Raw genomic sequence first — 18,650 nt, forward strand, 5'->3', positions numbered from 1 at the left:
TGTAATTACCTGAGTTTACTTTGATGACTTGCACTGAATTGAACCAGCCAGGGATGCATAGTCCGGACAGTAGCTGCTGATAGCCAGCCTCAAGCACACTTCCAAATGTTTATCAGTCATGGATAATATCCGTATCATAATATCCGTATAATATTCCATATCCGTATGGAAGTCATATGTTTTTTGCCTTTTTACTTGGTCCAGTTTTTGCCTTTTTACTTGGTCCAGCTCCTTCACTCATTTTAGTGACCATAAACTTTAGCGAGGGCTTAAAATCTGACGCAATTCGCCGACTAGCTTAGCACTTTGCATCGTTGTTTACGCATGAGCGGTGACCTCAAAGTCAAAATTCAGTTGTCATCTGACTGGTTGTCCTGTATGTCAATTAAGTAACGGGGATGGATGATAGGCTGACATCGTAAGTTCTGCTGCACTTAGAGACGTTGTTTGATTTGATTGGTCGCCCGAAGGGCAACATTCAGTTGTCATCTGAATGGCTGCCCTGTATATCAATCAAGTGACGGCATTGATGCTGGGATGATATTTTTTTAATGTCACGCCGCGATCGACCAGCGATCGACCAGTACCACCTCCGCGATCGACCGGTAGATCGCGATCGACTTAATGAGCACCCCTGGACTACAGAATCATTCATGACATGCTTTGCTGCGCGTCATCATGAGCTATCATTAATTTTCACTGTGAAGTCCAACAAAATGCACATAGAGAGTAAACTGTACGTTTTACCTGCTGTGTTGAGTTAAGCTCTCTTTTTTGAGTACTTGTTTGACTATTAGTTATTAGCATATTTTATATGTAGAGTTGCCACTGGGGCAAAATAAAAAAATGAAGTCATTTCCACTTGTATGCGTTGGCCTGAAAACATTGGATTCAAGTAGGTTTATATTCTTCCTTTAGTATCTATAGCCATTTTCTCTTTATATCCCATGTGCAAATTGGCAACCAGTGTACGATAGCGGCGCCCTATGGGGATTAAAGTCACTGGTTATGAAGTGCTGAACAATCTGCTTGCAGCACAGTGAGTATAAGAGCAGATTCTTCGTGTCTCTTGGATAATAAAGAACAAACATGCTGGCTAGAGCAATCCTCTTGTACTTGTCTATTTTGCACTTTGACGCAGCATTTGGCTGTAAGCTGTTTGGCCGCTTTGACATGCCGAGTCTTCTTAAGAGAGGGGACATAATGATTGGAGGCATTTTTCCTGTTTTTAACAAAGAGTTAGCCACCATCTCTACATTTGAGCAGGAGCCTTCTGGAGTCAAATGTGCAGGGTAAGTTGAATAATATCTGACAAGTCCATTTGTTATGCTATGTGTATTACTAAAACCATTTTAGGTTTGATCTACGAGTTTTCCGATGGACCCAAGTGCTTGCGTTTGCAATTGAAGAGATCAACAAAGATCCCACGCTCCTGCCAAATATATCACTGGGATACAGGATCTTCAACTCGTGCGCATCTCCGACTAACACTTTACGTGCTGCACTGACACTGGCTGGAGGAGAAGAGGAGACAGACCCTGGCACGTCTTGTTTCCCGGCCATATCTGCCCTAATAGCCGAGTCTGGATCATCCCAGTCTCTGGCTGTAGCTGGGACACTTGGTCCGTTCCGAGTACCAATAGTGAGATTTTCAATTTGTTCCTTCATTATTGCTCTGTCCCATTTGAAGCGTATCTGAACATTCATTCTTTCTTCATTCTAGGTGAGCTACTTCTCAACATGTGCCTGTTTAAGTGACAGGTCAAAGTATCCGACATTTTTTCGAACAATTCCCAGTGATTATTTCCAAGCAAAAGCTTTAGCAGCGCTGGTTAAACGTTTTCGCTGGCGGTGGATTGGCGCCGTACAGTCAGACAATGACTATGGCAGTCAGGGGGTCATGGCTTTTCGAAAAGAGGTTGAAAAGTTTGGTGTTTGTATCGCATTTGTTGGGACAATTCTGCGCACATACTCTGTCGAAAAGGTCAAGGCTGTTGTTGAAATGATCAAACAATCAAGTGTTAAAGTTGTTCTTGCTTTTGTGCCCGAGGGTGACTTTTACCCTTTAATGACAGAAGTGGTTAAGCAGAACATCACAGGGATCCAGTGGATCGCCAGCGAGGCCTGGATAACAGCTCCTCGACCTTCCACACCGGAAATCTACAAAGCTTTCGGCGGGGCTCTGGGTTTTGTGGTGCAGAAGATGGCTATTCCTAAGCTGAAGCCATTCCTCACGGGCATCAACCCTTACGAAGATGCAAGCGCTGCCTTTGTGCGGGAATTCTGGAAGATTATGGTGGGCTGCAAAGCTGTTTTACCCAGAGAGCAGGCAGGTGACTCACATGAAGTATGCACCGGCAATGAGACATTAATGAACTCCCAGGATGTTTTCTTCAATGTCAGTCAGCTCAGGGTATCCTATAATGTGTACAAGGCAGTTTACGCCGTTGCACATGCGCTGCACCATCTGATTTTCTGCAAAGCTGTTGGTGAAAAGACAGCACGGCCATGTTTGAATATAGCAGACATTCAGCCAAAACAGGTGAGAGTGCAAAAAATGCTTTCTGAATCATGGGTTGTCTTCAGAATCTCCAACTAAAAATGTTTATATGGTAATGGTAATGGTTTAATTTCATTTGAACATGCATCCGATCTCTGGTTCTACCATATCTTACTTATTGTGTGGAAATATGGGCTAATAACTATAAAAGCAATCTTCACTCGCTAAATGTACTGCAAAAAAGGTCAGTAAGGATAATTCATAATGCCGCCTACAGAGAATATACTAACTCCTTATTTGTAAAATCACAAATACTTCAACTTAATGGTAATGGTAATGGTTTTATTTCATTTGAACATGCATCAGATTACAATTGAATGCATCACATAATCAGTTCACAGTTCCACATGTCCAAAAGGAGTAGGAAGAAGCAAAGCTTATTAAATCCTACCCCTCCATCTGGTACTTTTACAATCAGTAACTGTTACATTTGTTCACTTCCTGCTTTCCCAATATAGTTTAAGTTTAAGTTTTTCATTCATTCATTCATTTTCTACCGCTTTGTCCTCACGAGGGTCGCGGGGGTGCTGGAGCCTATCCCAGCTGTCTTCGGACGAGAGGCGCGGTACACCCTGGACTGGTGGCCAGCCAATCACAGGGCACATATAGACAAACAACCATTCACACTCACATTCATACCTATGGACAATTTGGAGTCGCCAATTAACCTAGCATGTTTTTGGAATGTGGGAGGAAACCGGAGTACCCGGAGAAAACCCACGCATGCACGGGGAGAACATGCAAACTCCACACAGAGATGCCCGAGAGTGGAATTGAACCCTGGTCTCCTAGCTGTGAGGTCTGCACGCTAACCACTAGACCGCCGTGCCGCCAAGTTTAAGTTTTGGATTTTTTTTTTTTTTTTTTTTTTTTTTTTGTCACGTACCGAAGTACTCGGTGATATGAGCATCCAATGACATAATGGGTACCATAGTAAGTGTCAATATAGTGATATATATAGCACATCATGACTGGTTCAAGACTCTTCATCCTTGTATTTAGCAAACATCAACTGCTTGTATTGTTTCTTGAATTGGCTCATCGTTGTGCATTGTTTGATTTCCTTACTCAATCCATTCCATAGTTTGATTCCACATACTGAAATGCTATGGCTAGCATAACGTAGTCCTAGCATATAAGTGTTTCATATTTAGTTCTTCTCTAAAATGTTTATATTAGGAGACAAAATACAGTCAAAATGTGAATAGTACAGAAAATGGATGCTGAAAATCTTTTAACATTTGTTTTATCTCCGCTTTTTCCGAGGTGACTGATCACCTCCAAAGAGTGAGCTTTAAGAATCAATTTGGTGATTACGTTTTCTTTGATGAAAATGGCGACCCACCGGCTTCTTATGACCTCATCAACTGGCAGCTGAAAGACGGGCAGGTCCAACACGTCACAGTGGGGCACTTCGCCTCGACTGTTAACGGCAATTATGAGCTAAGCATTCAAGAGGGGGATATTGTGTGGAGGACCGGGAAAATGGTGATCCAATATCCTGTTTTATTCCTGTTTATGGCTCATCTCAGTACTTTATCACATTGAATTGATTTCTTTTTGAATTTGTCAGGTTCCAATGTCGTTGTGTTCGGTAGAATGTCCACCGGGGACCAGGAAAGCTCAAATAAAGGGAAAACCCATCTGCTGTTTCGACTGCATCCCATGTGCTGACGGTACCACAGCCAACACAACAGGTGTTTGCATCAACATCAACGTTCTACTCATCCAGCTCCGTTTTAGAAGCATAACTCAAACTCTGCTGTCCAATAGATGCAGTCGATTGCACACCCTGCCCAAAGGAGTTCTGGTCCAATGATAGGAGGGACAAGTGCATTCCGAAAACAATAGAGTTCCTGACTTATCACGAGCCAATGGGAATAGCTCTGACTGTTGTGTCACTGCTGGGGGCGTCGCTGTCCATGACCACGATGCTCATCTTCATCTGTTACAGAAACACGCCAGTCATCAAGGCCAGCAACTCCGAGCTGAGCATCTTCTTATTGTTTTCTCTCTTTTTGTGCTTTCTCTGTCCGCTCACGTTCATCGGCAGACCCACGGTGTGGACATGCATGCTGCGCCACACAGCTTTTGGAGTGACATTTGCTCTCTGTATTTCCTGCGTTTTGGGCAAGACTATTGTAGTTGTTACGGCTTTCAAGGCATCCTTTCCGGGTAGCAAAGTAGCAGGGAAGTTTGGACCGACGCAGCAACGGGTCATCGTTTGCACGTGCACTCTCATCCAAATACTAATATGTGTGCTTTGGCTAAATTTAAATCCACCCTTCCCCGCCATGGTTTTCAAATACAGTAATAAGAAGATTATTTTAGAATGCAACACCGGCTCGGAAGCGGCGTTCTATGCTGTGTTGGGTTACGTAGGTTTTCTCTCAATTATATGTTTGATTCTGGCATTTCTGGCAAGAAAGCTGCCCGATAACTTTAACGAGGCTAAATTTATTACATTTAGCATGTTGATCTTCTGCGCCGTCTGGGTCACGTTCATCCCAGCATATGTCAGCTCTCCTGGGAAGTTCACTGTCGCTGTGGAAATATTTGCCATTTTGTCCTCAGCTTTCAGTTTACTAGTCAGCATCTTTGCACCGAAATGCTACATAATACTAGTAAAGCCAGAAAAGAACACCAAAAAGCATGTTTTAGGAAAAATACTTAATAAGGGTCAGTGAGGGTTTTCATTCTGTAAACTGTTGACCTTGAATGACCTTGGCTAAGTACATGAGGAGGCGGATTTTGAAGGTTCACTTGCTACAGTTAAATTACAGTTAAATTACAATTAAATTACTACAGTTAAAATATTCTAATATTTTCACTTCATAAATGTGATGCATGTTTTTTTCATTGTGTTAATAATTAATAATAAAATTATTAGAGAGGTCAACAAAAAGGCATCTCCTACTGTATGTATCATCATTTTCATTATTTCCATTTCTTAATGATTTCACTTTCAGTAAGTAAATAACAACAATTCAAAAACATGTATTGACTTCCAATAATAGGGCTGCACTGCGAAAGAGTGGTTAGTAAGCAGCTAGGAGACCCAAGTTCAATTCCACCCTCCGCCATCTCTGTGTAGAGCAGGGGTCTCAAACTCAATTTACTTGGGGGCCACCGGAGCTAGGGTCTGGGCAAGTTTTTCCAAAAAAAAAAAAAAACATATTTATTAAAAACAGAAAAATGAACAAACTTTGCTTTTGTTCCGATTTTCTACAATAAAAGCTCTGATAAAACATTCCACTGTTCTCAAATATCTTAATTTTTATTTTTCTACACAAAATAAGATGAAAAATAAATAAACAAATCAAGAATAAAGAAAATCAATCAATCAGTAATAAATAAATATAGTAATAATGATAAAACGGGGCGGCACGGCGGTCTGGTGGTTAGTGCGCAGACCTCACAGCTAGGAGACCAGGGTTCGGTCCCCGCCCTCGGCCATCTCTGTGTGGAGTTTGCATGTTCTCCCCGTGCATGCGTGGGTTTTCTCCGGGTACTCCGGTTTCCTCCCACATTCCAAAAAACATGCTAGGTTAATTGGCCACTCCAAATTGTCCATAGGTATGAATGTGAGTGTGAATGGTTGTTTGTCTATATGTGCCCTGTGATTGGCTGGCCACCAGTCCAGGGTGTACCCCGCCTCTCGCCCGAAGACAGCTGGGATAGGCTCCAGCACCCCCCGTGACCCTCGTGAGGAAAAAGCGGTAGAAAATGAATGAATGAATGAATAATAAAACGGCAAATAATAAAAACTAAAGAAACCACATATAGTTGGTGGGTAGACAAATTATTTTTTTCAGATTAAAATGAACAAAGCATTATTAGAGCCCTGTAGACATGACAAAACACGACTATAGTCACATTTATACTCTTTTTATTTACAACATATTGCGCAGCCTTCAAGTTATTTCCTTTAAACTTAAATAGCCAAAACCTTACCACTTCCACACGGATAGGGAGGATAACTATTAACAGTTATTTAACCTTTAACATGAACATTAATCAAACGTAATAATTTTTTCTGGGTACATGATACCATACAGCATCCATATCAAACTTGCGCGGGCCGCACTAACATTAAACTTTCATATCAAGGCGGGGGCCTCAAACTAGTGTCCTGCGGGCCACATTTGGCCCACGTGTTTGAGACCCCTGGTGTAGAGTTTGCATGTTCTCCCCATGCATGCATGGATTTTCTCCGGGGACTCCCGTTTCCTCCCATATTCCAAAAACAGGAAGGCTATCATAGGCCGAAGCACTGACAAGTCATGAGCAGGTTTTTCCTTACCACTTTTCTCATAAAGGTCATACACTGTATAATAAAACAGGAGAATGTTATCCATTTTTATTTATTTCTGTTTTTTTTCACATTATTATATACAGTAAAGAGTAACACAAACTAATAATGTATAAGACATCATTGGGTCAAAAACACATTACAAGCTACCACATTTAGGGAAGATAATATACAATATAATATACCATCAATGGATTATTGTTGATTATTATGTCTACATATTGGGTAATACAAGTGTAAAGGTGGTTGTAGGGGTGTTATTTCATGTCTACAGAGCTCTAATAATGTTAAAAACTTTTTTTTTGGTGCTCTTATTATGGAAATATTCCATTCCTTGTGGAAATTCACTTATGGCAGTCAGGTCTTGAACCAGTTAACCGTGATAAATAGTCACCGCAAGAGCTGTCAATACTAGCATCTTATATTTATGCTCGAAATGGATTATTGTTGATTATTATGTCTACATATTAGGTAATACAAGTGTAAAGGTGGTTGTAGGGGTGTTATTTCATGTCTACAGAGCTCTAATAATGTTAAAAACTAATTTTTTTGGTGCTCTTATTATGGAAATATTCCATTCCTTGTGGAAATTCACTTGTGGAAAGGACTGTATTTGTCATATATGACACGTATACTATAAGTTACAACAATCTGCTACCTGGCCATCATGTGTTTTTTAGTGTTTCTCTCAGGTCGGAAAAGTATAATAAAACACTTCGGAGCAAAAATACAGAATAGTAAGCCATAACTGGAGGCCAGGATTGCAAATATCTCCACGGCGACTGCATACTTCCCGGGCGAGCTGATGTAAGCGGGAACAAAAGCCACCCAGACGGCACAAAAGATGATCATGCTGAAGGTGATCAGCTTGGCCTCGTTGAAGTTGTCTGGAAGGTTTCTGGCAAGGAAGGCCAGGAGGAGACAAGTGCAGGCCAGGAGACCGATGTAGCCCAGAACCAGAGAGAAGCCCACCACAGAGTCCATGGCACATTTCAGAGTGACTTTTAACCCGGGGGTGTCAAAGTCAGGTTTGGGTTCAGGGGGGCTGAGTGATAGCCAAATAATGCAGATGACGATCTGGTTGAAAACGTAATGCAAAGTTAACAAAGGACAATAATTCCATCATGATGACTTGCATTTGCAGCCTGACCTGTATGGAAGTAAACACACACACGCTTCCTCTCTGTTGGCCTGGGCCGAACCACTTCATCAAGGCTTCGGTGCCGGGCCGGGCTGAGCGGAAAGCGGCCAGAACCACTATGGTTTTCACTTGGAGGCAGGACACACTGAGTACAAAACTGATGCCGAAGGCGGCCTGCTGGAAGCGACAAGCCCACACTGATGGAGGACCGATGAAGAGCAGCGAGCACAGGAAGCAGAGTTTAAGTGACAAGAGAAGCAGGAAACTCAGCTCGCAATTGTTAGCTCGGACCTAAAACGGAGACAGAAGATGCAATAATTAGGATTGTCATTGAGATTGTGATGATTTTATTATTATGGCTCTTCTATAAGCCAGGGATGTCCAAACTTTTTTCCACTTTGATATTTCATGCAGACATTATATATAGATTCATTAATTCATTCATTTTCTACCGCTTAACCTCACGAGGGTCGCGGGGATGCTTGAGCCTATCCCAGCTGTCTTCAGGCGAGAGGCGGGGTACACCCTGGACTGGTCGCCAGCCAATCACAGGGCACATATAGTAGACAAACAACCATTCACACTCACATTCATACCTAGTCGCCAATTAACCTAGCATGTTTTTGGAATGTGGGAGGAAACCGGAGTACCCGGAGAAAACCCACGCATGCATGGGGAGAACATGCAAACTCCACACAGAGATGCCCGAGGGTGGAATTGAACCCTGGTCTCCTAGCTGTGAGGTGTGCCCGCTAACCACTAGACCACCGTGACGCCCCTTTCCATGTTTTTGGAATGTGGGAGGAAAACCGGAGTACCCGGAGAAAACCCACGCATGCACGGGGAGAACATGCAATCTCCACACAGAGATGAAGTTATATTATTATTATTGTTATTATATTATATATATATATTTCAAGAAAAAAATACATCCCATCTTTGTTATAGGTGAAAAAGCCTCCAATTAGTATCAACCTAATTCTTCTTTCCCCAAGTTAGCTGTTGTTTTTTCAAATATTTGAATTTCCTTCTATTATTATAGTAATGTTATAGTATATTAGATTATGTATTATATATAGTAATATTACCAATTTATTCCCATAATATTTTGACATTGTTTTTCTCCCAACCTCATTTAACAAAAAATAAAACTCTGTTTTTTTGGTTTGGTTGTTTTGACTTTTTAAAAATAACATTTCCTCTCTTTGATATTTCAACTGTTTGCTACTAAAATCATATTATTATTCCTCATCATGTGACATGCTTATTCTTGCAAAATTGCAACTTATTTTCAATTTATTTTTTGTACATTCATGTTAATGTTTTTTATAGTATTTATGTTACGTTAAGAACAAAATTAAAATAACAACTTGTTCTTGTATATTTTCTTATCATAATTATGGCATTATTCCCATAATATTTAGACTTCCGGAACAGTAATTTTCCACAACCGAAATTTACAACTTCGGTCATTGTTTCAGATTTTGTAGTTTTATTGATAAATTATGTTTTTGGAATATTTCGGAATTCTGCATGTGCTGCATGCATTTTTTAAATAAATATATTATTGTATGAGTTGTATTCCTCTGGTATAACTGTCTTAATCAAAGAAAGCAATGGCTATTTATACACTGTCGTAGTAATCCAGAGTATGGCCCCACAATCTCATTCGCTACTTTATACAGGAAGTGCTATCATCATAGAATGTTCATATGAAGCAGGCAATCGATCTAAAAGAAGGACTCTTACCACTGGTGTGTGTCTGTAGTAGAGGAAAACCACAAAGACAGCAGTGGTGACCATGGTGCCAGACACAGCTACTGTGGTGAGGGTGATGCCCAAGGTCTCATTGAAGGACAGGAAGTCCAGATGGCGAGGTATGCAGGCTGTTCTCCCCGCATTGGACCAGAACTCCACCGGACAGTGTTCACAGTTGGGTGAACCTGATACGGAACAAGGACCACGGTTATCAGGCGCAGTTACTATAAGCCAGAGGTAGGGAACCTATGGCTCGGGAGCCAGGTAGGGCTCTTTTGATGACTGTATCTGGCTCTCAAGCATTTCTTACCACAATAAAAATGTATGTTTGCTAACATTTTAAAGTAAACATCACAGAAATCACTGTTAAAAATATTAAAAATCAACAACTTTCTTATGCATTTTAATTCGTCCATCTATTTTCTACTGCAATACGGCCAACCATATCTATCTTTCCTGATGATATTTTCCAGGTCAAACACCAAAACTCGATTATTACTGGGTAATGCGGTAGTGTACCTCGGTCATTAAGATGTAAATGTAAACTTTCCTCCTTTAGTCAAATAGTCACCTAGCTAAAGCTGCAGAACCAAGCCTTCTGGCAAAGATGGCCAAAAGAATGAAATATACTGAGTACGGTTCAAAACCATGCAGCAGCAGAAGCCACACCCCATTGGCGTGGGGTAGTGTGCCTGGTCTACGTAATTAGAGCCCATTATATCTAAAACTGTTGGTCTTACATAAAAATGCACACATTTTATTGCATTCAATGTTTAAAAAAAATGTATATGGCTCTCACAGATACACATTTTAAAATATCTGGTCTTCATGGCTCTTATAGCCAAAAAGGTTCCCGACCCCTGCTATAAGCCTTCATCATCATTCACCTCACCGGTTGCATTGCTGATCTCCCCATCAGCACACGGGATGCAGTCAAAGCAGCAAAGAGGTTCTCCTTTCCTGCTGGCCACCCTGGTGCCAGGAGGGCAGCTGTCACTGCACACTGATGTAGGCACCTATAGAAGGTCAAATCATACCCTCATGAACACAATGTGCCAATCAAAGTGAGCCTTTTGGTTCGTTTTTAGGCACCTGAAAGGATCCTGTGCTCCACTGGACATCCGTGTCGTTCAGATGGACGTCATATCCGTCTACGTGGCCGATCAAGACAAGTTTTAGGGAGCCGTCGGGGGTTTTCTGCCAGTTGACCAGGTCGTATTTTGCCGGTACGTCACTCCCTTGGAAATAAAGGCGTTCCCCCTGCGGTGTGGTGAAGTTGACGTCGTTCAAGTGCTGCAACAGCTGAAAAAACATGAAAGTGATCAAATCAATAACTTTGACCTGTTCGCTTGGGAAATGATCCGAGTCCGGATCATTCTCAATCGGAAGTCCAGACTGCTAGTCTCCAGCCACCGGGAGGCATACCCAGGCCAGTTTGAGACATATTGTAATTGCTCCAACATGTCCGAGGTCTGGCCCAGGCCCGTCTCCTGCAATCTCCAGGAAACATTCATTCATTCATTTTCCACCGCTTTTCCTCACGAGGGTCGCGGGGGTGCTGGAGCCTATCCCAGCTGTCTTCGGGCGTGAGGCGGGGTACACCCTGGACTGGTCGCCAGCCAATCACAGGGCACATATAGACAAACAACCATTCACACTCACATTCATACCTAGTCGCCAATTAACCTAGCATGTTTTTGGAATGTGGGAGGAAACCGGAGTACCCGGAGAAAACCCACGCATGCACGGGGAGAACACGCAAACTCCACACAGAGATGGCCGAGGGTTGAATTGAACCCTGGTCTCCTAGCTGTGAGGTGTGCCCGCTAACCACTAGACCACCGTGACGCCCCTTTCCAGGAAACATCCAGACAAAATGCCTGAGTCACCTCAACAGTCTCCCCTCAATGTGAAGGAGCAGCAGTTCTGCTCGTATTCGGTATCTTCTGATCCAAGTGTCAATCTCACACTCTGGACTTCCTTCACTCATGAAGAAGACGCCGTGGTACTTGAACCTCAATCCACCCATTTCGATATTTTTAAAGAGACAATACAATTATTCATTCATTCATTCATTTTCTACCGCTTTTTCCTCACGAGGGTAGCGGGGGGTGCTGGAGCCTATCCCAGCTGTCTTCCGGCGTAAGGCGGGGTACACCCTGGACTGGTTGCCAGCCAATCACAGGGCACATATAGACAAACAACCATTCACACTCACACCTATGGACAATTTGGAGTGGCCAATTAACCTAGCATGTTTTTGGAATGTGGGAGGAAACCGGAGTACCCGGAGAAAACCCACGCATGCACGGGGAGAACATGCAAACTCCACACAGAGATGCCCGAGGGTGGAATTGAACCCTGGTCTCCTAGCTGTGAGGTCTGTGCGCTAACCCCTAGACCACCGTGCCGCCCTACAATAAAATTATTGTGCTACTAAATATGTTATTTTACTGTATATATGAACTGAATGTTTTAGCTTTCTCACCAAAAGCGAAATGCACAGCATTGAACCCACTTATGTAAGGCCAGCGTCGGTTCTCTAATAGCACGTAAACACCAGCGCAATGTCTGAAGTTGTCCTCAAATGTATTTACCTCTGCAGGTTTGACATGTTTGGTGGAGGAGCAGGTGGAGCCGCTATTCCCGGAGGTCGTGCTGGGGCAAGCGAGGTGGTTATGGATGGCGTGAGCTGCAGCGTAAACAGCCAGATAGACGTTGTAGGCCTGTCGTAGCTGGGAGGTGTCGGTAAAGAGGTTATGCACCCCTTTTAGCGACTCCTCTCCACTGCAAATGGGCAGCGAAGTCCTCTGCTCGGACGTGTTTGTGCTTGGTGGTGAGATCGATGCGAAGTCGACAGTCTGAGGTCTACATGAAAATTCTTGTTCCCAGAATTCCATCAGGAAGTCGTCATTGGGGCGACTTGATGGGGTCAAACTTCGGACATAATTCTCAAACCCGACGATAGGCGAGCTACGTATAGCCATGCCAAGGGCTCCACTCGCTACTTTTGAGGTGACAGGGTTTTGGAGAAGGTTACCACTGGTGCTCCAAGCCTCACTGGCGAGGAACTGCCTGTCAGTCACCTGGGGTCAACATATATGTACAGTAGAGCGACATTTTAGCATGTTTGGTCTTAATGCTTTGTCGCATTGTGTCAAACGTCTTACGTTCATCTCGGCCAGTTGCAGAAGAACCTCCCTCACATCTGTGTACCATGAGAACACAAGGATGACTTTGGCGGTGGATTCTTTAATGGCAAGGGCTGCTCTCCTGGCGTCCCTCGCAATGTTTTGCCTTGTTAGGGTCTCCACAAAGGCCAGACACACACCCGACTCCTGGGTCTCCTCCTGGAACACCTGGAAGGAACAAAATGAGCCAACTCTCAACCACAATAATAAACATATTGTCATGCATACATGGTAATGGTAATGGTAATGGTAATGGTAATGGTAATGGTAATGGTTTTATTTCATTTGAACATGCATCCGATTACAATTGAATGCATCCCATAATCAGTTCACAGTTCCACATGTCCAAAAGGAGTAGGAAGAAGCAAAGCTTATTAAATCCTACCCCTCCATCTGGTACTTTTACAATCACTAACTGTTACATTTGTTCACTTCCTGCTTTCCATAATACAGTTTAAGGTTGTTGGTTTCTTTGGGGTTTTTTTTAGTAATGTACCTCGTACCGAAGTACTCGGTGATATGAGCATCCAATGCCATAATGTGTACCATAGTAAGTGTCAATATAGTGATATATATAGCACATCATGACTGGTTCAAGACTCTTCATCCTTGTATTTAGCAAACATCAACTGCTTGTATTGTTTCTTGAATTGGCTCATCGTTGTGCATTGTTTGACCTCCTTACTCAATCCATTCCATAGTTTGATTCCACATACTGAAATGCTATGGCTAGCATAACGTAGTCCTAGCATAGAAGTGTTTCAAATGTACTTCTTCCCTGAGATCATATTTCTCCTCTCTTGTAGAGAAGTATTGGATGACATTTTTAGCTAATTGGTTATTTTTAGCATTATGATTTATTTTAGCTGTTTGAAGATGAATTACATCAGCAATTTAACCTGTATTATTGAAAGCAGGAAGTGAACAAATGTAACAGTTACTGATTGTAAAAGTACCAGATGGAGGGGTAGGATTTAATAAGCTTTGCTTCTTCCTACTCCTTTTGGACATGTGGAACTGTGAACTGATTATGTGATGCATTCAATTGTAATCTGATGCATGTTCAAATGAAATAAAACCATTACCATTACCATTACCATTACCATTAAGTTGAAGTATTTGTGATTTTAGAAATAAGGAGTTAGTATGTTCTCTGTAGGCGGCATTATGAATTATCCTTACTGACCTTTTTTGCAGTACATTTAGCCAGTGAAGATTGCTTTTATAGTTATTAGCCCATATTTCCACACAATAAGGAAGATATGGTAGAACCAGAGAGCAATAAAGAGTGCGGAGTGATTTCTGACTGAGAACAAATTTTTCTTTGTTCAATATTGAAATATTTCTGCCCACTTTATGTTGTATATTTGTAATATGAGGTTACATTGTCAACCAAAAGTGTTCATTATTAAAGTCAGGATTCTGTGACATCACCTTGACGGCCATCAGACCATAGTCATTGTTCGCCACCACCGCGCCGATCCAGGTCCACTTGAAGTGTATGGCGAGCCTGGCGATGGCCCGCGCTTGGTAGATGTCGCTGGGCATGGTTCTGAAGAAGTTTGGAAACTGACGCCTGTCACTCAAACAAGGACAGCTCGACTGGTAGCTGATCTGATAGAACACAAAGGTTGTTTGTGCACAAATACTGTATTATATCATAGCCAGAACGCAGCAGCTGCTTCATCCTGGCAAATAATACAATAATAAATAATTACAGCATAACATAACTACAGCATTATTATCTTTCATAAGTGAAATTTTGTCATACAAGAAGGAGTCAGTCAACATTGAAGATATAAAGACCTTACTAAAGGCACAGAAAGTGGGCTCAGGACTCTGGAGAGGATCATGGCTGTTTTGGAGGAAGCCCCGCCGATGATCAAGGGAACACCTGATAGGAATATGATCATATCAAGCCTGCTATGAAAAAAATCCATATAACAGATGTCGGTATACCTTTCCCATCTTCAGAGCTGTCATCCGCTGGCTCGCAGCTGCTGCCGTCCCCGTTCACCAGCGTGAGGGCGGCCTGTGTGGCCCAGGGGTGCAGGGCGCAGCTATCACGGATGTGGTAGCCCAGGTTGACGCCGGGTAACAGGGTGGGGTTCTGGTTGATTTCCTCCACGGCGAATACCATGGAGTAAATGTACTGTAATGGGAGATGCTCTAAACTACAAGAACATGTCAGTCAATGTAGAAAGATAATAACGTTCATTTGGTGTCAGCTGCCTCAACTGGATCAGATGAGAATGATTGACGCGGCAGGAACCTAATAGCAGAGATGTACAACAATAATAATTACACAGTGCATTCTTTGTAGCGTGGCTCGTCAGTGAAGTCGTGCTCCATGGTGGGAGGCGTGTAATGGATATGAAAGAGCCCGCCGATGACGATATCCCCATCCTGGAAAAGCCCCCGGTTGCCGGGCGTTCCCCACCGAGAACAAGTCAGCGTGTGAACCACCTGCAGACCCACCCTGAGGCCCGGCTGCCTGCTCACCAGCCCCACCAGGAGCACCAACATGGCTGAGGAGGGCCACCTCCGAGCGCAGAACCAGGAAATCCAAGACATGGGTGAAATGTTCTACCGACAATAGCATTACACACATTACAAACAGTCATGACTGCACAAAAAAAGCATCATTAAATATCATATGTGTGTATATTAACGCACATGATACGCACTTGAACAGCAAATGACTTAATCCTCTCAGCCGCCCGCCTCCTCCTCTTCCTCACAATGTTGCTCTATTTGTAAGTGTTGCATACGGCCCAGGGCAAAAAGACGCTCCAGCAAATAACCTTCTCCCTCCCAGTCGTGAAGCAAAAACATTCAGTCATTAAAGTGGGCAGGTGTGTTTTTCAAGATGACAACAAAGACAACAAAGTGAGGAGTCCATCTGGTGAACGTCGACCTGTGGTGTCTGAAGTGTTTTTAAACCTTCATTCAATTATTCTAGTATATCTGCATCAACAATCAGTCCATGGTTAAATGTGAGGAAGCATTAAAAGCACATTGGTGCATGGATATGACATGGACGCCGGCATTCTCCACCAGTTCCTCAGTCCACCTGGGAACCGCATTAGTAACTGATTTCACAAGGAACCCTTGTGGGTTGGAAGACATTCATTCATTCATTCATTTTCTACCGCTTTTCCTCACGAGGGTCGCGGGGGGTGCTGGAGCCTATCCCAGCTGTCTTCGGGCGAGAGGCGGGGTACACCCTGGACTGGTCGCCAGCCAATCACAGGGCACATATAGACAAACAACCATTCACACTCACATTCATACCTATAGACAATTTGGAGTGGCCAATTAACCTAGCATGTTTTTGGAATGTGGGAGGAAACCGGAGTACCCGAAGAAAACCCATGCATGCAAACTCCACACAGAGATGGCCAAGGGTGGGAATTGAACCCTGGTCTCCTAGCTGTGAGGTCTGCGCACTAACCAGACCGCCGTGCCGCCCGGTTGGAAGACATAACTTCTCATATTCACCCTTCTTTGTAACATTGGTGAGAACAAGAGATTAAGATTAAGATTAAGATTAAGATTAAGATTAAGATTAAGATTAAGATTAAGATTAAGATTAAGATTAAGATTAAGATTAAGATTAAGATTAAGATTAAGATTAAGATTAAGATTAAGATATGCCTTTATTCGTCCCTCGGTGGGGAAATTTGTATTGCACAGCAGCAAGTGAACAGAATCAGTTAAGCAGTACAAAAATACACAATATAGAAAAATAAACAATATAAACACCCCAAGTATTAACAAAATCAATTCCCAGAGTTATATACAGTATGCAGATAATATGAAACGAGATGAGATAGCATAGAAGCAGCATAGATAATGGGTAGCTGGATGAATGGATGGAAATATTATGACGATATTCCCATATTTAGTTTTCCCCACCTAATTTCGCAAAAACTTTATTTTCTTTTGTTTGTTTCTCATAGTACTAGAACAAGTAGCATATTTTATACATTTTAACTCTATGCTACTAAATTGACAATATTTTTTCTTATAATATGACAAGTTATTCTGGTAAAATTGCATTTTTTTTCTACATATATTTTTGCTCTATTTTCATAACATTAAAGTCGTTTTTTCCCATTTCTTCTGTTGTTTTTTTCAACTATTTAAACTTTTTTGTTGTAATTTTTTTGGGAAATATTACAACTAAAACTTTTTTTTTAATGTTTCAACTTGATGCTCCTAAAATGACATTATTTTTCCTTTATTCTTGGAAAACATTTTCTTGTCCGATTGCAGCAGATTTATTTTCATATTGCTCCATTGTGATTTTGTTTTTGAGGACTCATTCTTTTGCGGAATTTTGCTTAATTTTTTGGTGCAATTTCATTCATTCATTCATTCATTTTCTACCACTTATCCTCACAAGGGTCGTGGGGGTGCTGGAGCCTATCCTAGCTGTCTTCGAGCGAGAGGCGGGGTACACCCTGGACTGGTGGCCAGCCAATCACAGGACACATTTAGACAAACAAACATTCACAATTGCCAATTAACCTAGCATGTTTTTGGAATGTGGGGGGAAACCGGAGTACCTGGAGAAAACCCACGCATGCAGGGAGAGAACATGCAAACTCCACACAGAGATGGCCGAGGGTAGAATTGAACTCGGGTCTCCTGGCTGTGAGGCCTGCGTGCTAACCACCCGTCGCCGTGCAGCCCTGTGCAATTTCAGTAAAAAATATATAACAGTATCAGAGTGCTGTCACAAGCCCAGCCTGGGCCTTAAGAAGAATCACAATGTGGAAAATAAATATGATGGCAGGTGCAAGGCGCTTCATCGAGGACACAAAAACACCACAGCCACAGCAAAGCACCACGGTAAAAGGAACTGTGAGTCAACAATTTCTTGTGTCCAACCAAGTAGGTTGGCCATTAAAATTCAAATGAAATTTGAACTCTTTGTGTGTGTTTAAACAAGACAAGGAAACGTTAACGCCTGGCTGAGAAACGTGTGTAAAGTGTATGGTGATGGGCTTTACAGCATTCTAACATATATAATGATTGTAAACAAATACAATTGGATACTTTGCAAATTTCACTTTTTTTGTTTTTGTTTTTATTGCAGGCTATTTGGGTAACTATCCTTCACAATAAACAAGGGAACACTGTATGCCGTGCAACAACAAAAACATCATCCATGGCTGCCCTGTACCTTCCTCTCACCCAATGCCAACCGTAACATTGGAATACACATTGAATACACAGCTGTGAAAAGATGGATTGCCAAGCTATGTGTGGAACATTAGAACCAAGAGGTACGACAGGCCCAACCAGTCCATTTCTGCTTTTTTTAGACGTAGACACTGGACGTGTGTGTGCTTGCGGTGTATGGAGTTACTGTGCAGATGCATGGAGAACAAAGTAAACACAGTAAAATGATTATTATCAGCAATGCAATTCATTCTTATGTTGCATATACACACATAACATCATGTTCTCCCCCCAGTGGGCCATTTTATGCTGCCTCTGTATGGGTAGAACATAAAAGAAAAATTTTGAAAAATTAAATACTGTATATGATTTATTTCCTTTGGTCTTTATTTCATATATTTAAAAATAAATAATATATATATATATATATATATATATATATTATCGAACCAAAGACACAAATTACAAGTTACTCAACATGTTTTATTATGCCCAAAA

General features: G+C 42.1%; 2 protein-coding genes across 2 annotated transcripts; one reads left to right on the top strand and one right to left on the bottom strand.

Annotated features, from left to right (window-relative positions):
• Positions 1–1,159: 1,159 nt before the first annotated feature.
• On the top strand, positions 1,160–5,301 carry LOC131134436 (extracellular calcium-sensing receptor-like). Its single transcript, XM_058079722.1, has 6 exons — positions 1,160–1,292; positions 1,357–1,642; positions 1,724–2,542; positions 3,827–4,048; positions 4,134–4,257; positions 4,340–5,301. Exons 1-6 carry the CDS (start codon positions 1,174–1,176, stop codon positions 5,245–5,247), a joined length of 2,478 nt encoding a protein of 825 aa, XP_057935705.1. The 5' UTR covers positions 1,160–1,173; the 3' UTR covers positions 5,248–5,301.
• A 1,800-nt stretch (positions 5,302–7,101) lies between these two features.
• LOC131134188 (extracellular calcium-sensing receptor-like) lies at positions 7,102–16,249 on the bottom strand. The gene is made up of 10 exons (XM_058079169.1): positions 14,922–16,249; positions 14,774–14,856; positions 14,397–14,576; positions 12,942–13,130; positions 12,369–12,857; positions 10,864–11,073; positions 10,664–10,787; positions 9,763–9,956; positions 8,023–8,304; positions 7,102–7,949 (listed from the first exon to the last, which is right to left on the bottom strand). Exons 1-10 carry the CDS (start codon positions 15,100–15,102, stop codon positions 7,527–7,529), a joined length of 2,355 nt encoding a protein of 784 aa, XP_057935152.1. The 5' UTR covers positions 15,103–16,249; the 3' UTR covers positions 7,102–7,526.
• Between the last annotated feature and the right edge of the window lie 2,401 nt (positions 16,250–18,650).

Source organism: Doryrhamphus excisus, chromosome 8, assembly GCF_030265055.1.
Source record: "Doryrhamphus excisus isolate RoL2022-K1 chromosome 8, RoL_Dexc_1.0, whole genome shotgun sequence".
NCBI lineage: Eukaryota > Metazoa > Chordata > Actinopteri > Syngnathiformes > Syngnathidae > Doryrhamphus > Doryrhamphus excisus.

Excerpts from the sequence above, each read along its gene's own strand:
- LOC131134436 (XM_058079722.1), top strand. The coding sequence starts at position 1,174 with ATGCCGAGTCTTCTTAAGAGAGGGGACATAATGATTGGAGGCATTTTT. Across the intron at positions 1,643-1,723 it reads GTCCGTTCCGAGTACCAATA|GTGAGCTACTTCTCAACATG; the intron begins GTGAGATTTTCA and ends TCTTCATTCTAG. Across the intron at positions 2,543-3,826 it reads CAGACATTCAGCCAAAACAG|GTGACTGATCACCTCCAAAG; the intron begins GTGAGAGTGCAA and ends GCTTTTTCCGAG.
- LOC131134188 (XM_058079169.1), bottom strand. The coding sequence starts at position 15,102 with ATGGTATTCGCCGTGGAGGAAATCAACCAGAACCCCACCCTGTTACCC. Across the intron at positions 11,074-12,368 it reads AACATGTCAAACCTGCAGAG|CTGTTGCAGCACTTGAACGA; the intron begins GTAAATACATTT and ends ATGTTTTTTCAG. Across the intron at positions 7,950-8,022 it reads GTGTGTTTACTTCCATACAG|ATCGTCATCTGCATTATTTG; the intron begins GTCAGGCTGCAA and ends GTTTTCAACCAG.